The sequence below is a fragment of the Lampetra fluviatilis genome, chromosome 21 (genome assembly GCF_964198595.1).
Source record: "Lampetra fluviatilis chromosome 21, kcLamFluv1.1, whole genome shotgun sequence".
In the NCBI taxonomy this organism is placed as follows: Eukaryota; Metazoa; Chordata; class Hyperoartia; order Petromyzontiformes; family Petromyzontidae; genus Lampetra; species Lampetra fluviatilis.
In genome coordinates, this window is record NC_136295.1 from 12,495,262 (window position 1) to 12,514,713 (window position 19,452).

Consider the following 19,452-nt stretch of genomic DNA (forward strand, 5'->3'; position numbering starts at 1 on the left):
CAGTCGGTCGCAGGCAGAGGGGAAATATTCTTGCGCCTGGACTTGAACAGGGAGTGGACAGCATGGACGGCCGGGGGAAGGGAGCTCCAGGAAATATGAGAGACATCCCACGGAGCGAAGGCCGAGTGGAGGCTTCGACAAAAATCCTCGGTTGCCTGTCTCGCCATCTCTATTTGTATCTGTCTGTCTCTCAGTCTGTCGATCTCTCGTCCATCTGAGGTAGGAGAGTGTGGGGAGGGGAGCAGAGGGGAGAGGTTGGAGACTGTGGGGAGGGAAGTAGAGGGGAGAGTGTGGGGAGGGGAGCAGAGCGAGAAGCGAGGGGAGAGGGAGGCATGCATGGAAGTGCGCGTTGTAACAACTTGTGTTTTTGCATTTCCTGCCAAGTGTATGTAAATGCCATGAACATTTTTATATTGGGGCTGGTGGGGTGAATGAGATTGACCGAACGACACAAGACACATGATGAACTTCTTTCACACCGCACGTAGCCAACCGTACCAACCGCAGGTGCGTACAACAATCCCACGGGGACAAAACAAACGAGACGACGCAGCGGCAACGCGAACGATCCACGCGGAAGACAATTTTCAAACGAACGTCCCGTGACCCAGCCGCGTGGCACATTCCCAACGGGCCGTGGACAAGGTAGACCCCCCCCCCCCGCCCGCCCCCCCGACAGAGTCGCGACCAAGACGACTGCATTTCGAGCAAAGTAAAAATCGATTCTTGAATGTAACCGTCACGGAATTCGTGACGAATCGCCACCGCTAAGTGAGAGCCGTCGGGGCGACGCTCCGATTAGCGTCGAATGTGTCTCCGTCACTCGAGCCGCGGCCGGTCAAAGCTCACTGCCACTCTGGCGGGCCCTCTTGCTCTTCACGTAATTATTCTCTTTAATGAGGATGTAAACGACCTAAATGGATTTCCGTGGTTATTGGTTCAAGTTGTTCTGATGGCCGTGCAAATTACACGGATCCCCTCCGCATTGTTGATTGCCCGCTTAAAACGGAGAGAGAGAGAGAAATCCTCTGCAATTTGTGCAGTAATGTGATAATGAGTTGTCCCTTGCAATTAAGGTGATTGTATTTGTGCGTGTGTGCCTATTTTGTGAAGCTAATTTTCCCAGCGAGAGTCTATTACGAGCCGCGTATTTCACCGTGATAGACTAATTACCGTAATTGGGGTCACAATTACCGGAGCGGAGACGAGTCCACTGCTGGCTTGCGCCGCGTATGCTGGCGCCCTTCTGCTTTCGTGTGGCGTGCGGCGACCAGCGATGGCTGCACGACGTTGGCGACATTGCTAAGCCACCGCGGTCCGGTGACGTTGTGGACATACGGGAGATGATGCCCGAGCGATTTTGCCCATGAATGGTCAAAGTGGGGCAGTGTCGGACCCATACACCCGCAGAGAAAACCCAAGACTCACATCGGGACCCATGGACTAACACAGAAACCCATAGACCCACATAGGGACCCATAGACTGACAAAGAGGCTCACAGAAACACAAAGGGAACCATAGATTCGCACCGAATCCCAGACTCACAGAGGGACCCACAGAGAAACGTAGTGACCCATAGACTAAGCGTAGACACCCATAGACTCGCACAGAGACTCAAAGTATCACACAGGGGCGAATATAATTGCATTGAGACCTATAGCCTTAAATGGTCGAAGTGGACAGTGTGGGATGCTGTGGTCCTTGTTTTGGCTTAGGTGTCAGTGGGGCGTGGGTGAGCATGGACCACTGCTTCTGTGGGAGGTCGAAACCACTCCCTTAACGGGATGGGGGAAATCGTGAAGTCTTCACATTTCGGCCGACCGACATTCCTCGGGGGGGGTTTTTTTTCGTTGTTTTGTTTTATTTTCCACCGAGTAAAAGAGAGACTTCCTGTTTCTCGTTGTACTTGACGTGAATAATTGATTCCCTTTGTGTACGGAGGACTTGCCCATCCATGCCGGGTCGGCCACGTGGGGAATTGATTGACCATACTTTGTCAGGATCGTCAATGCAGGTTGCTGAAGTGGTGGTGGTGTAGATGGGAGTTCAGAACCAGGTTCAGATATCACTCACCACCAATGTGAGCTGTGACCTGGAATGGAATTATAGGTCGGCAGATTCGTAGTGCACTACGCAAACCTCTGCTGCCCGCCCCACACCCTTGAGTGCCGTGCCGGCTTTAATAGGTGCTCGCAAACAAGCACAATTGCTGCAACAATGTCTATAATTTACGGGGGGAACTGTGCCTTTGTGTGAAGTATAAAGGTTGGTGGCTGGGGCTTTTATGATGGAATCAGGCCTCCACAAAGAGCAGTGGTGGTGGTTACAGCTGCTGGTACATTCCAAGCTAAAGCCCGAGTTCAAGTCGATGCCTCCTAGCGGAGTACTCGGTGAGCCGCCACTGTCAACAGCAGGAGCAGCACAATCACCACTGTCATCATTATCGTTACCCAACCGCTGCCATCATCATTAACATCATCACTCCATCATCATCATCATTGCTGTCATGCCACCACCAGTTTTTTGGTTTTGTCGATGAAACCCGATTCAAGAGCTTCCCAGCTCACAGGGCAATTCTAATATAAACTGTTCAAACAACACCACCACCCAATCATCATCGTCGCCAATAAATCAGCATCATGATCATCCACAACAGCGTCAATTCAACTGCAGTATATCTGTTCCCAAAGAGCCTTGGATAAAAATGAATAATAAAAATTCACAAAGCGCCCTGAAATATAATCATTCTCAGGGCGTAGCACTTACCCCAACAGACTGTTAGGGTAAGTGCTGGTGTAGGACAGCACACCAGATGAGCGGGTGGAGATGGCCCGCACTGCACCCGGCCGCCTTTATCTCCCCAACGCTGAGCTGTACACAGCACACATTCGCACCGGGCCAGTAGCAGCGACGCAGGCGGCAGGCGGTCGAGCCGGGGAGCGCGCCGCGCTTCGGTAACTCCACCGTCACCGACGACGACAACACCACCAACACCACCGCCGCCACCGCCAACTTACACGTCAACCGGCATCAAAACTATGCTCTGCCGCGACCCGTCCGGCCCGCACGACGCATCGCCCTCGCCCCGCCATCGCCCCGCCGCGTTCAAGCGACGCCGGCCGCTACGGGTTCAACTCGACGGGGCGGTGGTGGGGGGGGGTCGTCACGCCCGCTTCGCCGCCGGCGGGTGCTGGCAAGCGCTTGTTTTGCGTCAGAGGCTCTTGGCGTCAACAGGAGTGGAACTGATTGGGGCGATGCCTCCCCCCCCTCACCCCAGCTACTGCCGTCCCCGGCCGTGTGCGAGCGAGTGGCGCGTCCCCGCCGGTGTTATGTCTGCGCCGCGCGCTATCTTGCGCCGCGACGGCTCACGGACGGTGGCGGCGGCGATAAACACGAGCGCCAGATCAAAGCCCCCCCTCCCCCCCAGACTCCGCGCCGGCTCAAATTCGGAATTCCTTTGAGTTCTTTGGGTTTTCAAATTGTGTAGCGCCAAGGCCAAACAACAGGCTTCTCGCCACTAGTTGAAATAACACCGCATCGCGAAAAATACAATCTGCAAATAAAGAACAACACATCGCAAAAACTACAATCGACAAATAAACTCTTGTTCGGTGTGAACCTCGCCAAGAGCCGGTCCGTTTGGTTGTCCAAAATGATTAAGTAATACATGGAAAAGGCGCAGACCCTGCAATTGCTTGCTCACGCCACTCTTGGTGGAAGGGCCTCGACTAGAGGGAGCTCAAGAGAGCCCCCCCTCTCGTGCGGTATTCGGCCCACTCTTCCACAATGACCAGACGTGTCGGGAGCGGCGAGCGCCTACACTTTACCCCCCACTGCACGTGGCCTGCCGATCGGCGAACTGCGGCGTTACCCGTTGGCACCGCTGGGCGGGCACGGGCGGCGGGTGGGGAATGAAGAAACCTGTCCCGGTTTCAGCTGCCACGCCGGGAGATTGTCCAGGGTGCTGACCGTCGCACGACGGCGCCATGCCTCGTCGTCAAGGAACGATCGTCTTTAATGAAACGGCACGTCGGCACAAAGCTACACGCTGGCGCTCGGTGGCGAGGAAGATTTTTATCCTTTGAGCGTGATCTCCCTACCACACCCCACCCCACCCCACCCCACATGTCCGTCATAGCACTGGCACTGCAACGTCGTATCAAGATTGAGAGTTGCAGGTGTTCACCGGCATCTGTGCTGTGATTGTTTCCAAATCTCCCCTTCTCTGCTGCTGAAGATCACTCGAGCTTAAAGCGGTTTATCTATGGCGTTGCGTGCCAGCAAATGACTCAAATGGGATTATACGTAGCAGCAGCAGCAGCAGCGGCAGCGGCGGCAATCGTCGCCCCCCCTACTGGCAGACCGATAATGCCCGTTTGCAGGCCATGCGCCGAGTCACCTTGTCCCGCACAGGGACAGCTGCCACCGGAGGTGCCCTCTGGCGTGCGTTTAAGATGAGATGCGAGTCGCTTATCGCGTGTTAAGAGACTCGCTCGCGGAACGGGAGGGGCGTCTCTATCGACACAAACCAATCACGTCATTTTTCGATTTAAAGCTTTCGTGACTGCAGGGATTCATCTTCTTGGTTCTTTCGGTAAAGTCACGTAGAAGGGAAGTAATAAAATAATAAAAATAAAACATAATAAAACATATTATGTTTTATTTTTATTATTTTATTACTTCCCTTCTACGTGACTTTACCGAAAGAACCAAGAAGAACAATCACGTCATAATAACATCCTACCGCGCGGTTCAAATTGACGCCGTCAGGATTCTATCACAACGATAACGATAGTTCTACCGTTATGGACGTCCTTACACTTGATCTCGCACATGAGACTTTCTGATTTGCCGGGCCTTGGTGTTCACGTGCGCGACGTCCATGGGGTGCGCGGTGGCTCGCAGTTCACCGTGCCGCGAACCCCGAGTTCGCTACCCGGCCACGGACACCACCAGCGGCGGGCGATGCCTGGAGCCCCCCCCCTACCCCCGCCCCCCCATCCAGCCCGTCACCACACCCGGCCGGACTGTTAGGCACTTTGCTTAACAGTGCGTGAATGCACCATCGCCGCTGTTGGCGTGCGAAGTCGGAGAGGGTGCTGGGGTTCGTTGAACTCACATGGGACGCCGTGCGGCGTGGTCAGGAACTTGCCGTTGAATCTCTGGATGACCGCCTCGCATTTCTCCGTGGACTCCATCCTGAAAACGCCAAGAGCCACACGGAAAAGGTTGGGGGGGGGGGGGGGCTCAGTCTCAGTCTCCAGGGCGCTCGACCCCAACGCCCGGAGTTTGACCTCCGGGCTCACGTCCTCGCACTGTGGTGAGCCCTGTGGTGTCAGACGCAGCCCACACGGTGGAGTTTGCCCCCACATGGGCGGCCCTGGGTATTCCCATCTCTCTGAAGACGTCTGTCCAACGCGGCTCCCGAGTGGAGGCCCGTCCGCCAGCAGTGGCGTGAGCCAAGCAATTGCAGGGCTGCGCCTCTACCTTTTGACCCTGCTGGTGAGCGGGGCAGTGGGAATGGTTGGGGGCGGGGGGACAATGGATCAATGAGAAGTAACCCTAGAAACCCGGCACGAGTGCGCCAGGATCCAGACGGAGGTCACTCTGACCACACACGACGATGGAGCGCTGGTGCAAGGGCGAAGGAAGCGAAGGTCGCCGATTTAGTCATTCATTATTTAGTCATTCATCGTTCAGTCATTCGTCTGGGAAGGCCTCGTCGAGTCCGTTGGAGTCGCCGCCACGAGGCCGCTACGTTGGGACTTCGCTCCTCAGGTGCTGCCACGTTAGCGGCTGCGTCCAGCTCCCTTGTCAATCCACAGCTGGATGGATGAAGGCCTCCCAAACGCTGGGTCGGTCACAGGGGGTTCTTTGACTAAGTGTGGGGGTGGTGGGGGGGGGGACTCTGGCTGGTGTAAGGGGGGGGGGTTGAGGTGCGATGGCTGACCGTGCAAAGCCGACGCCGCGGCTGGTGCCGGCGGCGTCGCGCAGGATGCGCGTGGAGATGACGTGCCCGAAGGGCTTCAGCAGGTTCTCCAGCTCCTTCTCGTCCACGCTCATGGGCAGGTTGGAGATGTAGAGGTTCGTGGGGTCCTGCTCCTGTTGCTGAGGTGGCGCGGACGGCGGCGGCGGGGAAGGGAGAGGAGAGGGAAACGTGAAAGGGGCAATTTGCCATTCGGGCCCGGCCCGCGTTCGCTTTGCGGCCAACCAGTTAACGTCGGTGGCGAGCGGGACACCATCCGGCCCTGGCACACAGAACCCCAGTTAGCAACCCGCGCTGAATGGAACGGTGAAGGATGGTCAAAAATACCCCACGACTTGCACGCCATCGGGAAGCATTCATCCAGCAGCAGAGTGAAAAGAGGATGAAGTGTATTTATTATTATTATATCGACTCACTGTCGATTTCTGAACACAGCTGTGAATACAGTATACACGTTTTGAAAAAAAAAAATTCACTCGTACGGTAAAAAGGATGCGATGGTAAATTATAAAATGTGAATCATTATGTAATGTCAACCGCTGGCTGGTTTCATCAACAATGCAAAAACAGGAGGGGAGGAGATGGGAGGGGATGGGAGAGGATGGGGGGGGAAGTGGGGGGAGAGGGTTGGGCGTGTGCATTTGCAATGAATTTCCCCGAGGCTGCCCCGTGCGTAAGCGATTGACAATTTTTCGGCAAACAATGCCGCCCCTGTGAAGCGCGCGGAGTCGCGCACGCTACCCGACTCTGCGTGCCGCGCTCCGTCCGTGCAGCCGGATTCTGCCGTTCGACTCGAACAGTGAGGCCTTGTGGGTACACGGCACCAATTGCCCGGACACGGGGGGGGGGGGGGGGGGGGAGCGGCAGTGGTGGGGGACCCAGCCACACCGTGGAAGTTGGAGGCTCCCAGCTAGCGAACGACTCCCGGTCGTGGCAGGCTGACGATGAGTGCGGTGCGGCCAAAGCGCGCTCAAGTGCCCTCTGTCCTTACTTGAAGTGCGTCCCAACGACAGAAAGACGAAGTACGGTCACAAGGCTTAAGGGGAACTTTATATCACAATAGTCGTCACATCGTCAAATTTGATACGGTATCAAGTTTTAAGTTGATTTAGTTTAACCAGGTGAGATCGCAAGGGACCAGGATGTGAAGCCCTGTTTGCAAGCGTGACTTGGGTCACCAAAATGACATAAGCTAAACAAATAAAATAAAGTACAGCAATAAGACAAATAGAAATCGGAGCGAAAGCAACTACACCACGTGAGATGTTCTAAATATTGCATCGTGAAAAATGTCGCAGCCAGACCAGTTCTCACTGGTTGTTGGGTAGATTTCAGACGCAGGGTGACCCGTACATTGCCAATGATATCAATAATTAACATCATGATGATGCTTGCTGTGGCTTCCGAAGTTATTTTTTTCTTGAAGTGTCATCGGGAGAGGACCTCTGCTCCTCTATCGCTGGATTCCTTCCTCGCACCGCGGCTGCTTTCTCTACAGATCCAGCGGCTTGCGTGTAGTGTGTAGAGTGTGGTGTGGGTAGGGCTTCATGTGTGCGGGTTTAGCTTGTGTAGCGTGTGTGCGTGTGTAGCGGGTGTCGCGTGTGTGCGTGTGCAGCATGCGTTGCGTGTGTGTAAGCGGAGGCCGGATGCCGCCGCCACTGGTGTGCGTGCGTGGCAGGCTGGGTGCGTAGCAGCAGGAAGCTGGGACGTTAAAGCCGAACTCGGAGACCGTGCGCTGAATCGGCGATGACATGCAAATGAGTTCTTAAATTCCAGCGTGCTGGGCGGCACTGGTAAACAGCGCCGCCGAGATTTCCCAAGCAGCCGTGGGGAGAGAGCGGAGTACAGTGACGGCCCCGAGGGGACCGGACTTTTTTTTTTACGCAAAACTCGGGGAAAACTGAAGGACCATTTTTCTGCGGTAATTCATCGGCCCTCAAAAAAATCCCAACGTTCGTTAAATGGAAAAAGCCAGCGGCTTTTTTTTTATTTGTATAAAACTTGAAAGCTTGTTTATCCATTCATTTTTACATCCTTATTCTTGGAAGACGTTAATCCTATGAAAGGAATTTCGGGTTAGGACGTGAGCCTTGCCATAAAGCGCAAGGTTTTATTTATTTATCTATCACGTTTGTTTAAAAAGTTCGGCTGTGTCGAATACGTTTTTATCGGCAGGAAATAAATCCACGCCGGGGTTCATTCGGAGGACGCTGAGCCCGCGAGTGAGACCAGCGAGGGACGCGCGCGCGCTTGGAGGCCGTTCAAATGTTCCCGAACGTTCCGCTCCTCGCCAGAGAGATTCTTTCTGCCAGTTATTCTACACGGAGTTAGAAAAAAACAGCGGCGGCTTTCAGAAAAGGCGGGGGCGGAAGAGAAAGAAAAAAAACCAAAACCTCCTCCACACGTGCTCCAATAATGCTCTTCATCTTTCACGCGATTCCCAGTGCCGGAGTGGCGGCTGTGGAATTCCTGCCCTCGACCCCCAAAAAAGCAACAAAAAAGTGGAATGATTAAAGAGGACTCCGCTTGTTGTTGGGGAACGTTCGGCCAGAGATTCTCAAAAGGGTCGCGGGGCCCCAATGACGAGGCGGCGTGCATTATCAGGGCTCGTGACCGATTCGGTTTTTGAGACGACCCGTCCCGTACGCTCCTCGCTTCGTCGCGCTCTGCATGTGCCCCCCCGCCTCCGACCCCCCCCCCCCCCCAGACAACAGCGTTGTGTGTTTGATTCGGAGAGTCGCAGCGCAGTGGTTAGCGCGCCGTGCGACTAACCCGGTGACCCGAGTTCGATTACCGCTCACGGCCAACAACAACGGTGACGATGATCTGAATCGCCCCTGGGCCTCCCCGAGGTCGACTCGGCCTCAACGTGTAAACATCGTCACTCGGGAGACAAAGGCGTCCGGGCGTGACGCTGGCAAGGCACCCCTCGTGTGCCATGGCGCAGCCCTTCACAGGTGCTACTCGCGAACAGCACTTGACCCAACAGTCTGTTAAGGCTACACGGGAGACCTTTGTCTTTGATTGGAGAGTTTTGGCAACGGTTGGCGCTCTCGCTCCGTGTGTGTTAACATCCGGGGCCGGAGAAGATGCACCCCCCCCCGCCCCCCATCACAGAATGTTTGTTATTCCTCTTGGGACGAATGTTGGGCGTCCGCCCCTATGAGCCGCTATTCCTAAATATTTGTTTCCCTCTCAAAACATCTGCACCCTCGTATTTCTTTTGTGACGAAATAGACTTTGTTTGCACAAAATTCAATATCCCATGCATTTTCCCAACTCCGCCCTAACTGGGGCCGGATTAAGGTTACGTGAGGCCTCATGTTCATAAGACGGAAAGGCCAAAACGTGTACTGTATTGCATGTTGCTCGACATGCTTATGAAGTCGTCAAACATGTGTTTACGTATGTAAAATGAACACATTTATTTGACTCGTGGTAAATTCATTGCGGTGAATGATAGCGCCTCTGGTGGCTGCAGAGGTGAGGTGACATCCATTCCGCGATGCGTGCACCAATCGAAACGCCATCGATTCTACGTATGAATCGAGCTTTCATAATCAATATTAAATAAACGAATCAATGCGTCGTTGCATCCTGAACTGTTAAAATCGAAAATTGTGTGGTCCCTGCTGCTGCTGCTGCATTGGCAGAGGCGCTCACGCAAAGTGAACACAACACTCTGTTCGGGCGGGTTTGTGTCAATTGCGCGCTCGCTTTCGTGATTCCAGATTGTGCCGCACACTTAACTCAAACGAATCGTGAGCGCCGAACCGCATGACCGCGAACATCATCGTAGCGACAGGGTGGTGGGGGCACAGCAGCAGCAGCAGCGCCAGTGGCTCACGGCAAGAACGACCTGGCGGGCTCGATTGCCGACTGTGGCACCTGTCCGCGTGGAGTTTGCATGTTCTCTCCCCCTGTTCTGCATGAGTTTCCCATGGGTTCCCTGGCTTCCTCCCCAAGCTAAAAGCATACGATGTGTAATTGGCGTTGACCAAACGTCCCAATGCAGGACCCTCCTTAAATTAAAAAAAGTGCATTATTTTAGCATCGCCGCAACATTGCAACGTGGAACACGGCACACGCACGCACAGGCCGGACGACTCCCGTGCGCGCGTCCCCCCCGACTGCGCTGATTAAGGCCCGGCGCTGGGGACGGGAACAATGGCCCTCGCAGGACCCAGGAGCACGGGGACGTCCACGCACAATCGAACCCGGGAACACAATGCTGCTCCTAGGCCCCATTCAACATTCCGAGCGGCGGACGCTGAGAATCCGGCGCTTCCGTGGTATTCGCCGGTGACCGGGCACCACCCCCCCCGCCCCCCCTGCCCGCTCCCCCCCCCGCTCCCCCGGACGGCTGGCGCCGTGGACCTTCGTTGGCCAATTAGGGCGGCGTAGAGAGCGGCGGAGTTGGGAGCGGCGGTGCGGAGAGCAGGTGACCTGGCCCTCTCATCATCCCGGCGCTCCCAAGCCCCGCGTGCTCGATTGCGCGCAGCGGAATGATTTATTGTCTCCTCGGAAGTTTGTTCTCCACACGCGGCACAGTGGTGAGCGCACCCGAGTTCGATTCCCACTCACGGCTAACGGTGGCGAATGTCTGAGCCGGACCCCCTACGTTGGCTCGTCCTTAATGAGTACGTGGTGCGATGTGTAGGCGTCAGCACTGGGGAGACAAAGTTGGCCGGACATGGTGTTAGCCACACCACCTTCTTAAGTGCCGTGCTGGCCTTAAGATGTGCTCGCCAACGGCACTTGCCCAAGCAACATATGACAATGCGACATGTCTCTTCTCGCTACGCACACACTGAGAAGGCCTTAAATGGCCACCATCAAATTTCGATTTAAAGCTTTCGTGACTGCAGGGATTCATCTTCTTGGTTCTTTCGGTAAAGTCACGTAGAAGGGAAATAATAAAATAATAAAAATAAAACATAATAAAATAATTCTCACGACGGCTGCTTGCGTTGTGGCCGAAACGTCGTGAGAATTATTTTATTATGTTTTATTTTTATTATTTTATTATTTCCCTTCTACGTGACTTTACCGAAAGAACCAAGAAGATGGCCACCATCAGTTTAATCCTGATTGAGCTATCAGCCTCTTCGAGCAATGAAGTGGATATCACAGACTATACCTCTTGAGATCCCTTCAAGTGACCTGGCTGATGATGATCTTCGTTATCACCATCATTGTCATCAGCCATGATCTATCCACTGCTGGATATATCGATGTATCCTGTAATTAGCATTGCCCTCTCGTTGGCTCTCTGTGGAAGTGCATCCTGCGTCGCGCCAGCCTCACGATCTCTCCAAGCGCTCAATCTGTCGAGGACGGAGAGAGACGGGCGCCCGCCGATCCGTCCGTTTGAATCGGGGAGTCGAACTCCACCGCATTCGGGAGCGAGGACCACGCGGGGCTAATCTGACCTCCGCATACCCCCCCCCCCCATCATTCGTCGGTGGGAAAGAGGCGGGCGGCGTGCACCGGTGTCGGTCGCGGCCCCCTGGCTCGCAGACTCCGAAATAAGACAAATATTTGGGGAGGCTTCAGCCCCTAATTGCGGCCACGGCGTGCGTGCCGAGCGCCTGCCTTTTCTCCGCCTGTCTTGGCATCACAAAGGGGAACGCATTCCTCAGGCGGAACTGGCGGCCCCGGCCGACTGGGGAGCGCGAGCGGAGGTGGGGGGGCCCTCGACCGTAAATAATACCAAACTAGCTGTACACAGAACCCGGCTTGTGTTAACAACCGCGAGGCGCCGCGGCCGTCCTCTCGGTGCCAAAGCGAGGGCTTGGACGAGCGTCGCGCCGGCGGTCGGCGAGGGCCATTTGTGGAGCGATCTCTCGCCGAGCCGTGACGAGCCCGGCTCCGCGCGGACACACGGCTGCTTGTGCGTCCAGACAAAAAAATTCTGTACGCGCGCCCCGACACACGCGCGCGCGGGCACGTGAGGCCTGCGTAATCAATCACGCGAGGAATGCGCGCGCGGTCGGGAATATTGTTCTCGGTGGAGCTTCGTGGACGACGGCGACGAGCGCTCAAAGGAGGCGCACGTTTGGAAGCGCGCCGAGGGACGGGACGGGGATTGCGCGGAGTGATGGACGTACGCAAGTTGGAAGCGTCCTACCGACTTGTTGATGAAGGTTAGCGGGATTTGGGCCGGCTTGGACTATTTTGATGGAATGTACGACGGCCGGCGGTCGAGGCTCAACGACGGACGGAAAGTGCCGGAGAGAGGGCGTCCGTCGCGGAGAGAATGAGTGAAGAAATCGGCTCGTGTGTCGGTTCCAGATGGATCGTTGTCTTCATCCGCCATGCTCGTTACATTTGAGTTAATAATTCACGGCCCCTTCGGGTGATTCTTTTTTTTGTTTGTTTGAGAAAATATGTCTGGGAACATCTGTTTTTGTTTCAATAGAATACAGGCTAATCAACTGTTTATTTTGCGAGCCGCAAGATTAAATTTTCCCCAACTCAATGAGTTTCAGGCTGATGGTAAAGTCACACAGAGAGCTGTGTTATTCGAGAAAAGCTGCGCGGAAACTTGACTTTACCGCCCCCTCCCCCTCCTCCATGAAAAGTCGGAAAAACTTCGGCGAAGAGAATCACCGCGTGAGTAAAATACAAAAAACTAATTACTTGAACAAAACGTGGTGTATGTTAGGCTACCCCGCTTCTCCGTTAATTAATTTTACTCAGAGAATACAATTTTATAATTCCGACCTGTGAAAACGAACTGCGGCCCGCAAACTCGCAGTGTGCGAGCCACTGGGACACCCCACCACTGCCGTGCCAGGACATTTAATTCACCTTAAACGTTATAAACAGTTTGAAAATTGTCCCTACCTCTCAGCGTTAGCTGCAACACACACACTTTAATTAATCTTGCGTGCAAAGCTTCAGTTAAGGGTTTGGCTCTTTAGAGTAATTTTTCCCCTCTAATTTTGTGACATCGCTGTAAACCCAGCGAACATGGAAAACGTTTGGCCAATGCTTGCTTACCCAGGAAGGCCTCACCGAGTCTCATTGAGCCTCAAGACTCTCTTTCAGGAGCTTATTTTGTTGTCTCTCCCCCCAGCACCTCCGATTAGCGCGCTTGGCTACGCACGTGCAGGAGGGTCCTGCCAAGATTTTGCAGTGGCAGGGCTATGATGTTGTTGCTGCTGCTGCTGTGTGATCCCAGTTGAGTAATTTGCGGGTCATTTTTCAGCATTGGGATGTTTGGAGTGTGGGGGGGGGCGGGGGATTGCAAGCCCCTGACACCAACATTGACTAACCAAGAGAAGACGCAAATGTTTTTGCCACTTGTTGACTCGAGGCCCCGAGTCTCGGCTAAACCTCCACAGCTCGGCGCCATCGGCCAGCCGACATCTGTAATCAAAATAAAACACGCCGGCGACATCCGTGACCTTTACCTTCGCCATCTGAGCCTGAATCCCGGTTGCCTTGAGAGCAGTCACCGCCTTCTGAGCGGCGGTCGGGCTGTCAAAATCCACGAAGCCGTAGCCTGCGGGGGTCAGAAGAGACGCGAGGGGGAGGGGGGGGTCAATGATCGCGACGTGGCCAACGGACGACATGGTCCGTTCGTCGCCCGTCGTGCAAAATCGTTGATGCTCTGTCGGTGACGTGGTTGCCGCTGTGCACCTTTGCATTGGTTGGTGGTCTTGTCCAGGATGGCCTTCGTGGACACGATCTTTCCGTACCTGCAACGAGGAGGAGACGACAGGACACTCGTTGTGTGGTTTGGCCCGGCGGTTACGACACGCGCCGTTAGCGCAGACTGTTATCGTTTCAACGTTCCTGGCGAGGTGGGCCGCTGGAGTTTATTGTCGCAGACGCGTGACAGCTGCCGCGGTGAAGCGCGATGGGCCTGAACGTTGGACGGGCGTCAAATTTACCGCGGACGTTGTAACGGCGAGGTACACGGCACGATCCCGTAACAGTCCCGAAGCGAATCCCGTAACGATCCCATAGCGATTCAGAACGCTGCGGTGAGGTTGAGGAGGCTTTCAATCCACGTTGCACAGTTTTAACGATCGCCTGAGTTACACGGGAGCGCCGTCCGTCACGGATATCGGCGCGAGCTTAACCTAGCAAGGCGTGGGAGTCCACATGGTAACCCTCAGAGCCTCGACAGCAAACATTGCAAATGTTATTGTTGTAATAATTACCACTGTTATACGATCACTCGCGAGTGTCGACTGCGAATAGTGGGTGTGGGTGCCATGACGTGAAGTTAGCGAGACTTAGCGGAGGAGGAGGATGATGAAGATGACGATGATGTAAGGAATCTCGATTCAGCTTACCCAGCCCACTCAGGCCCTTTGCAATCTCCACGTCTAAGAGGAAATAACCCCAGAGAACGCGGGAAAAGCACCAAATGAATTTTGTTTTGCAAACAACGCTGTTATAAATAAGGGTGGGGGGAAAACGGTTACACAATTGCGATATATCGAACTCGGGTTGCCACCTGTCCTGCATTTCCCAGGACCGTCCTCTGGTTGAAGAGACAGCGGCAATCCTGGGAAATCTCAAAGACGACTCCGGAAGTTAACAATCCAGTTTTTTTGTGTTGTCATTTGCGTAGTAATAGTAACGATAAACACACACACACACACCACTCGAGGCAATGCGTGTACATGCAGATCTCCCCCCTCTTCCGCTACTGTGAGGACCACCGGCTTCTGCCCATGATATGGCCTGGGTCTTTTTGTACGTCAGAGGTGGCAACTTAACGGTGAAACGCGCGGGCGCCAGGAATCCATCGGAAATCTGCTGCCACTCCCGTGCTGGTGAGCTCCCGTGCTGGTGAGCTCCCGTGTTGGTGAAAAAAACTCAAGGCGTTCATCAATAGCATTGCCCTAAAGAGGAAGGCTTTACGTAAGAAACGATGTTTCGATCAATGGCCCTTCCGCATTAAGGAGCGATCCAATTTGGTTGATTTGTTTTTTGATCCTGAAATCCACAACATATTCAGTAATTGACGCAGGCAATGGTCATTGTTCATTGCACGGACGTGACTTTTACGCTGTTCGTCTGTCCATTTACTAAATGGGGTTAGTGAAGGGGACCGACTCTCGTGAAGATGATCCAATATAAACACGACTTTGGTATGAAGCGGCATTGCTAACAGGCACTTAGCTAGAGAAAACTGGCCACATTTGTCAAAGCGTTAGCCAAAACTTGGAGAGAAAAAAGCAAACCAAAATGGGACTATTTGCAAATTTGCAAATGCATGTTGCCCTGACAACTCGGTCTCAAATTCCGCACAGCCGATTATTAAATCCTTCCGGAGGCAAACGGCATGTCAGTAAGCGTTACATAACCAACGCGCGCTATTTTTATGAACTTGTTTTAATCCTTGCGGTTCGCGATAACGTTGGTGGACGGCGTCACTGGAAAAACAACAGTTTTGAGAAACAAGGGGAAGCCACCTCAGAGCCATACCCTAGTCCTAGACGTGGGCTTCTGAGAGCGTTTGGTGCGGAGTGTGGAGTCGTGAGGTGAAGAGGGGAACGATGGGGGTGAAGGGAGTGCGAGTGACGGACCTGCTCTTCGGAATAGAACTTAAGAAGATGAATAATGAGTGATTATGTGTAGTGGACTTTGCTATGACGGCTAATGTTAATTATTAATATAAACGTAAGGGGAGATTTTTATTGAACGAGGACCAGTTGCGAAGCGAACCGCACGGTCGCACGCCATTTCAACACGACGATCGTCACAACCAATTATCGTCTCCGCGGATCGGCAGGGGGCTCTTCGCCACCACCGGCGAGTGATGGCTCGCCGTCGCCCGACCTCCGTGCCATTTACCCGCGACCTCGGCGCGAGAGCCGCGTCTCGCTCTCTCCCTCTCGAAGAAAACCGACACGGCCTTTTGTGCATGCCGGTAATTGTGTCGTGACTTTCTGCCCCTTCCAGGAATGTTACGATCTAACCGCACGCCGGTACACATTCAATATTTGTTTTTTGACTCGGGCGACCTTGAACATGCACGGTGCGCGCGCCGCTCGCAAGTTCCGCTGCCACGGGACCCGCAAAATCATCCGGCGGCTCCTCCGCTGGAGGCAACGCGGCCCGGAATCTCACGCCCGCGATACCCGGCTCCTTAGATTCGTCCGAGAGGAGTCGGAGAAAGAGTGGAGAGAGAGAGAGAGTGTGTGGCGCCTGGCGTTCGGGAAGCACACGAGGGTAGGGTTTGACGTTTGAATCAATGTACATCTTGTTTTGTTGGCTACTATATCTCTCATCTAACAACGCTACCGCCAATAACAAAGAAACGACCGGCAGTGTGAGGTGCACTGATACTACGGTCCTGCTGTGCAGGTGTTTGCGGCTGCGCTGTTCAACTCTCCCCTGTGTTTTCGGGTCGTACCGCCGCGTGCTGTTCGACGCGATGTCCGACGTTTCACTCCACGTGCTGCTTCTCCTGACGCTTGTTGTGAGATCTTTTTTTTTTTAAAGCCAATTTCCTCGCGAACATTTTTGCCGCTAATTTGATTAGCCGCCTAATTGACCCGTTCGCCTTCGTGGCAATGAGGCTTTTTGGCAGCGGGGTATATTTATATAAACTGTACAAACATACGGAAAAATAAAACAGATGTCTCGCAGAAATGGGCTTGCCGTTCCCAGCATTAGTGCAATTATGCAGGGGGGGGTGTCGCGGGGCGGGCGGGCGGGCGTTGATCTGGCAGCGGTTACGGACGCGCCCTGCCACGGCGGGCATGAGTGACGAGAGGGTGGCACCTCGCCAGGCAAAGCGGGCACTGCCGTTGCCAAAGGTTTGTCGAGGAGTGGCTCTGGTTGTGCCGCGCGTCCCGACTGGAATGCGATGCGCCTAACCGAGAGGGAAGGAGTCGTCTTTCCACTGTTTTGGCGTCAATGTCCCGCTCTCTGTTATGTAAGATTACCGCCATCGTTGTCGCTATTGTTGTTGTTATTGCAGTTCTTACAGCATCCTGATGCGTACGCAATGTATTGCTCACGCCACCACCGGTGGAGGGACGCGAAAGGGAGCTCGGGTGAGCCCCTCGAGATAGTATTTCTGGCCTGCTCGTCCACACTAGCCACGCCCCTTGGAAGAAGGTGGAGTTTCCCACACTTTACCCCACCATATTGTGGCGTTCCCATGCACACCGCTGCGTGGACGCAGGCGTGCGGGAGGGATTTAAGGAACTCTCCCCGTTGTTTCAACTGCCCACGGTGGGAGGTGGAATCGAAGCGGCGACCTCCGGATTGGAAGTCCGGCGCGTTGCGAGCCGTCGCGCCACGGAAGTTCGCTTGCACCGCCATGATGGGTTCGACAGATCTCTTTACGTTTTTCAGTTTCCACCCTCAGGCGCTCTCCAGTCTGGACGGGGTTTCCCATCGTGCAAATCACGCGCTCGAATTGGTCCGTGGGCCGAATTCCCCCTTGCCCGTGTCGGAAGAAGGAAACTCTGCGCCGATTTCTCACGATCGCGCCGGGGCAGACGTGCCGATTTGAACCGGCGCCAGACGTCCGTCGCCCCCTTGAAACCCCTCCGCCTCGGTCGCCGCGGAGGCGTCGCTTTGCGCTGCCGCGCCTGGAAGAGCACGCAGCCTCGGCGCGCTCAGTCTTGGACGTGTCATACTTCACCGCCAGGAGCGTAGCCAAGGGAGTGGGGGTGGGTGCCCGGACACGTGTTCCCCCCCCCCACCACCGCCCCCCCCCTCCCCTCCTCCCCGCTACAGTGCCCTGCCCCCAGGGCCCCCCCTAGACGGCATGTTTTTGAATGCGTGAACGGCTCTGAACAACTCGGGCAGTGTGAGGCTCCCGAGTCGAAGCAAAATATTGCACTTCACATAAGATCCCTGTGGCAGGAGCGATTACACATCGCGGAGACGTGCACATACACACACGCGCCCAGAAAACTTAATATGACCCCATGACTCGTGTAGGACGGGCCCTACGCCATCGCTGAGCACAACGCTCGCCGTCGATGTTCCTTTCAACGTAAACCTGACGATGACGACGACGAGGATGAATGAAAGCTTTGAATGGACCAACAATCGGCTTTTAGCAGCGTGTCGCAGGGGCGAGCGGGAAAGTGTCATCCTCTACGGTGTGTAGCCCAGAGGTCACTCGAAAGGGATCTCGGAGGTAGCTCTACAATATCCACTTCCGCGGGACCATTCTCTGACACGCCGAGGGGGTTGCACGGCTCTACGATCGTTCATCTTCCGTGACGGCACGGCGCCGGTGGTGCAAACTGGGATTGAATCGTGGACAAAAATATAGAAATATACCAACGTTTCAAATCAATTTGAAACGAGTTAAATCTCGACGAATTTACGTTCTTTCCCATAAGGTGTGTACATCCGTGTCTTTCGCCCCGCGTGTGCGCGCGCACCCGTAAACGAATCTATTGAAAAGAATTAAATATTTTTAGCAGGTGAGGCCCACTGAGCTATGTAACTATTTTTCACAATCAACCTGGCCAGATCAACAAAGTGACGTATCACATGCAAATATATAGCAGCAGCCAAATATTCTGAACGCATGACGTTGATTCTAATTGTGGAGGGAAAAACCGGAGGAACCGGAGAAATATCCACGCGACCACGGGGAGAGAGACACGCAAACTCCAAATATACAGCAGCAGGCGTCAGGGTCGGGATCGAACCATACGATCTCCTGTGTACCCGGCGAGATGGTTAACATCTTGCCACCGCGTGCACCCGCGCATGACCCCGTGTGGGCAACGAGGGTCGGTCGAACTTACGGGTGGCACAGCTTGACCAGGTCCTGGTCCGAGGTGTGTGGGGGCAGTCCCCGGATGTACAGGTTGGTCTTGCTCAGGAGGTCATTGCCCGCTGGGCTGCAGGAGCTGCTGGGGGTCCCGGGGCTGGGGGCCAGCGGCGCCGACGCGGCGTGACTGTACGGCTGTCGAGGAAACAATGCAGTGCCGTTGAATACAATGTCATGCAATGTAATCAAATGAATGCAATGTAATACAATAGATTTCTAATGTCATACAATGTATGAAGCTATAACACTTTCTAGTTCCGAAACGGCTGACCTGGTGTCCCAAAGAATATTTAAAAATCTGAGTTGTGTGCCAGTGTGGCTGTGTGTATTAGTGCGCATCTGTATGCGACTGTGAGCGTGCAAGTGTGCATGTGGATCTGACAGCCTGCACACATTTGTGCGTGTGCATTTAAGTGTACTTGCTACCAGTGGTGTCACGATCGGCCCCTATGCAGGAAGCTCGCGAAGGATGCTACTGGGAAGTTGGAGGCAGTCGCCCTCCAGCAACAATGGAGGGTAGAAGAGCGACGCTCACAACAATCGAGCGGAGCGCTGGGCAGCTACGACGCAGCAAGTTGGCACAGTGGGGAGCAGTTGGTGGAACTGCCAGTCATCTCAGTCAGTCAATCAATGGCACTTGGATCTGTCCCGTGGCCTCCTGCCTGCAGCGAGCCTTGGGCACTTCACGTG

At 54.4% G+C, this 19,452-nt stretch overlaps 1 protein-coding gene across 4 annotated transcripts in view; it reads right to left on the reverse strand.

Annotated features, from left to right (window-relative positions):
* The window catches only part of LOC144938253 (RNA-binding motif, single-stranded-interacting protein 1-like), a 50,890-nt gene that overhangs the window by 19,133 nt on the left and 12,305 nt on the right, over positions 1-19,452 (reverse strand). For 2 of the 4 annotated variants that reach the window (XM_078866104.1, XM_078866106.1), the window contains exons 2-7: positions 18,737-18,897; positions 14,297-14,329; positions 13,635-13,693; positions 13,406-13,497; positions 5,952-6,109; positions 5,121-5,200 (exon numbers count right to left, since the gene is read on the reverse strand). In XM_078866104.1, coding sequence (XP_078722230.1) covers positions 5,121-5,200; positions 5,952-6,109; positions 13,406-13,497; positions 13,635-13,693; positions 14,297-14,329; positions 18,737-18,897 — 583 coding nt within the window. The remainder of the gene's footprint in view (positions 1-5,120; positions 5,201-5,951; positions 6,110-13,405; positions 13,498-13,634; positions 13,694-14,296; positions 14,330-18,736; positions 18,898-19,452) is intronic. The other 2 variants (XM_078866105.1, XM_078866107.1) reach the window with 1 other exon arrangement.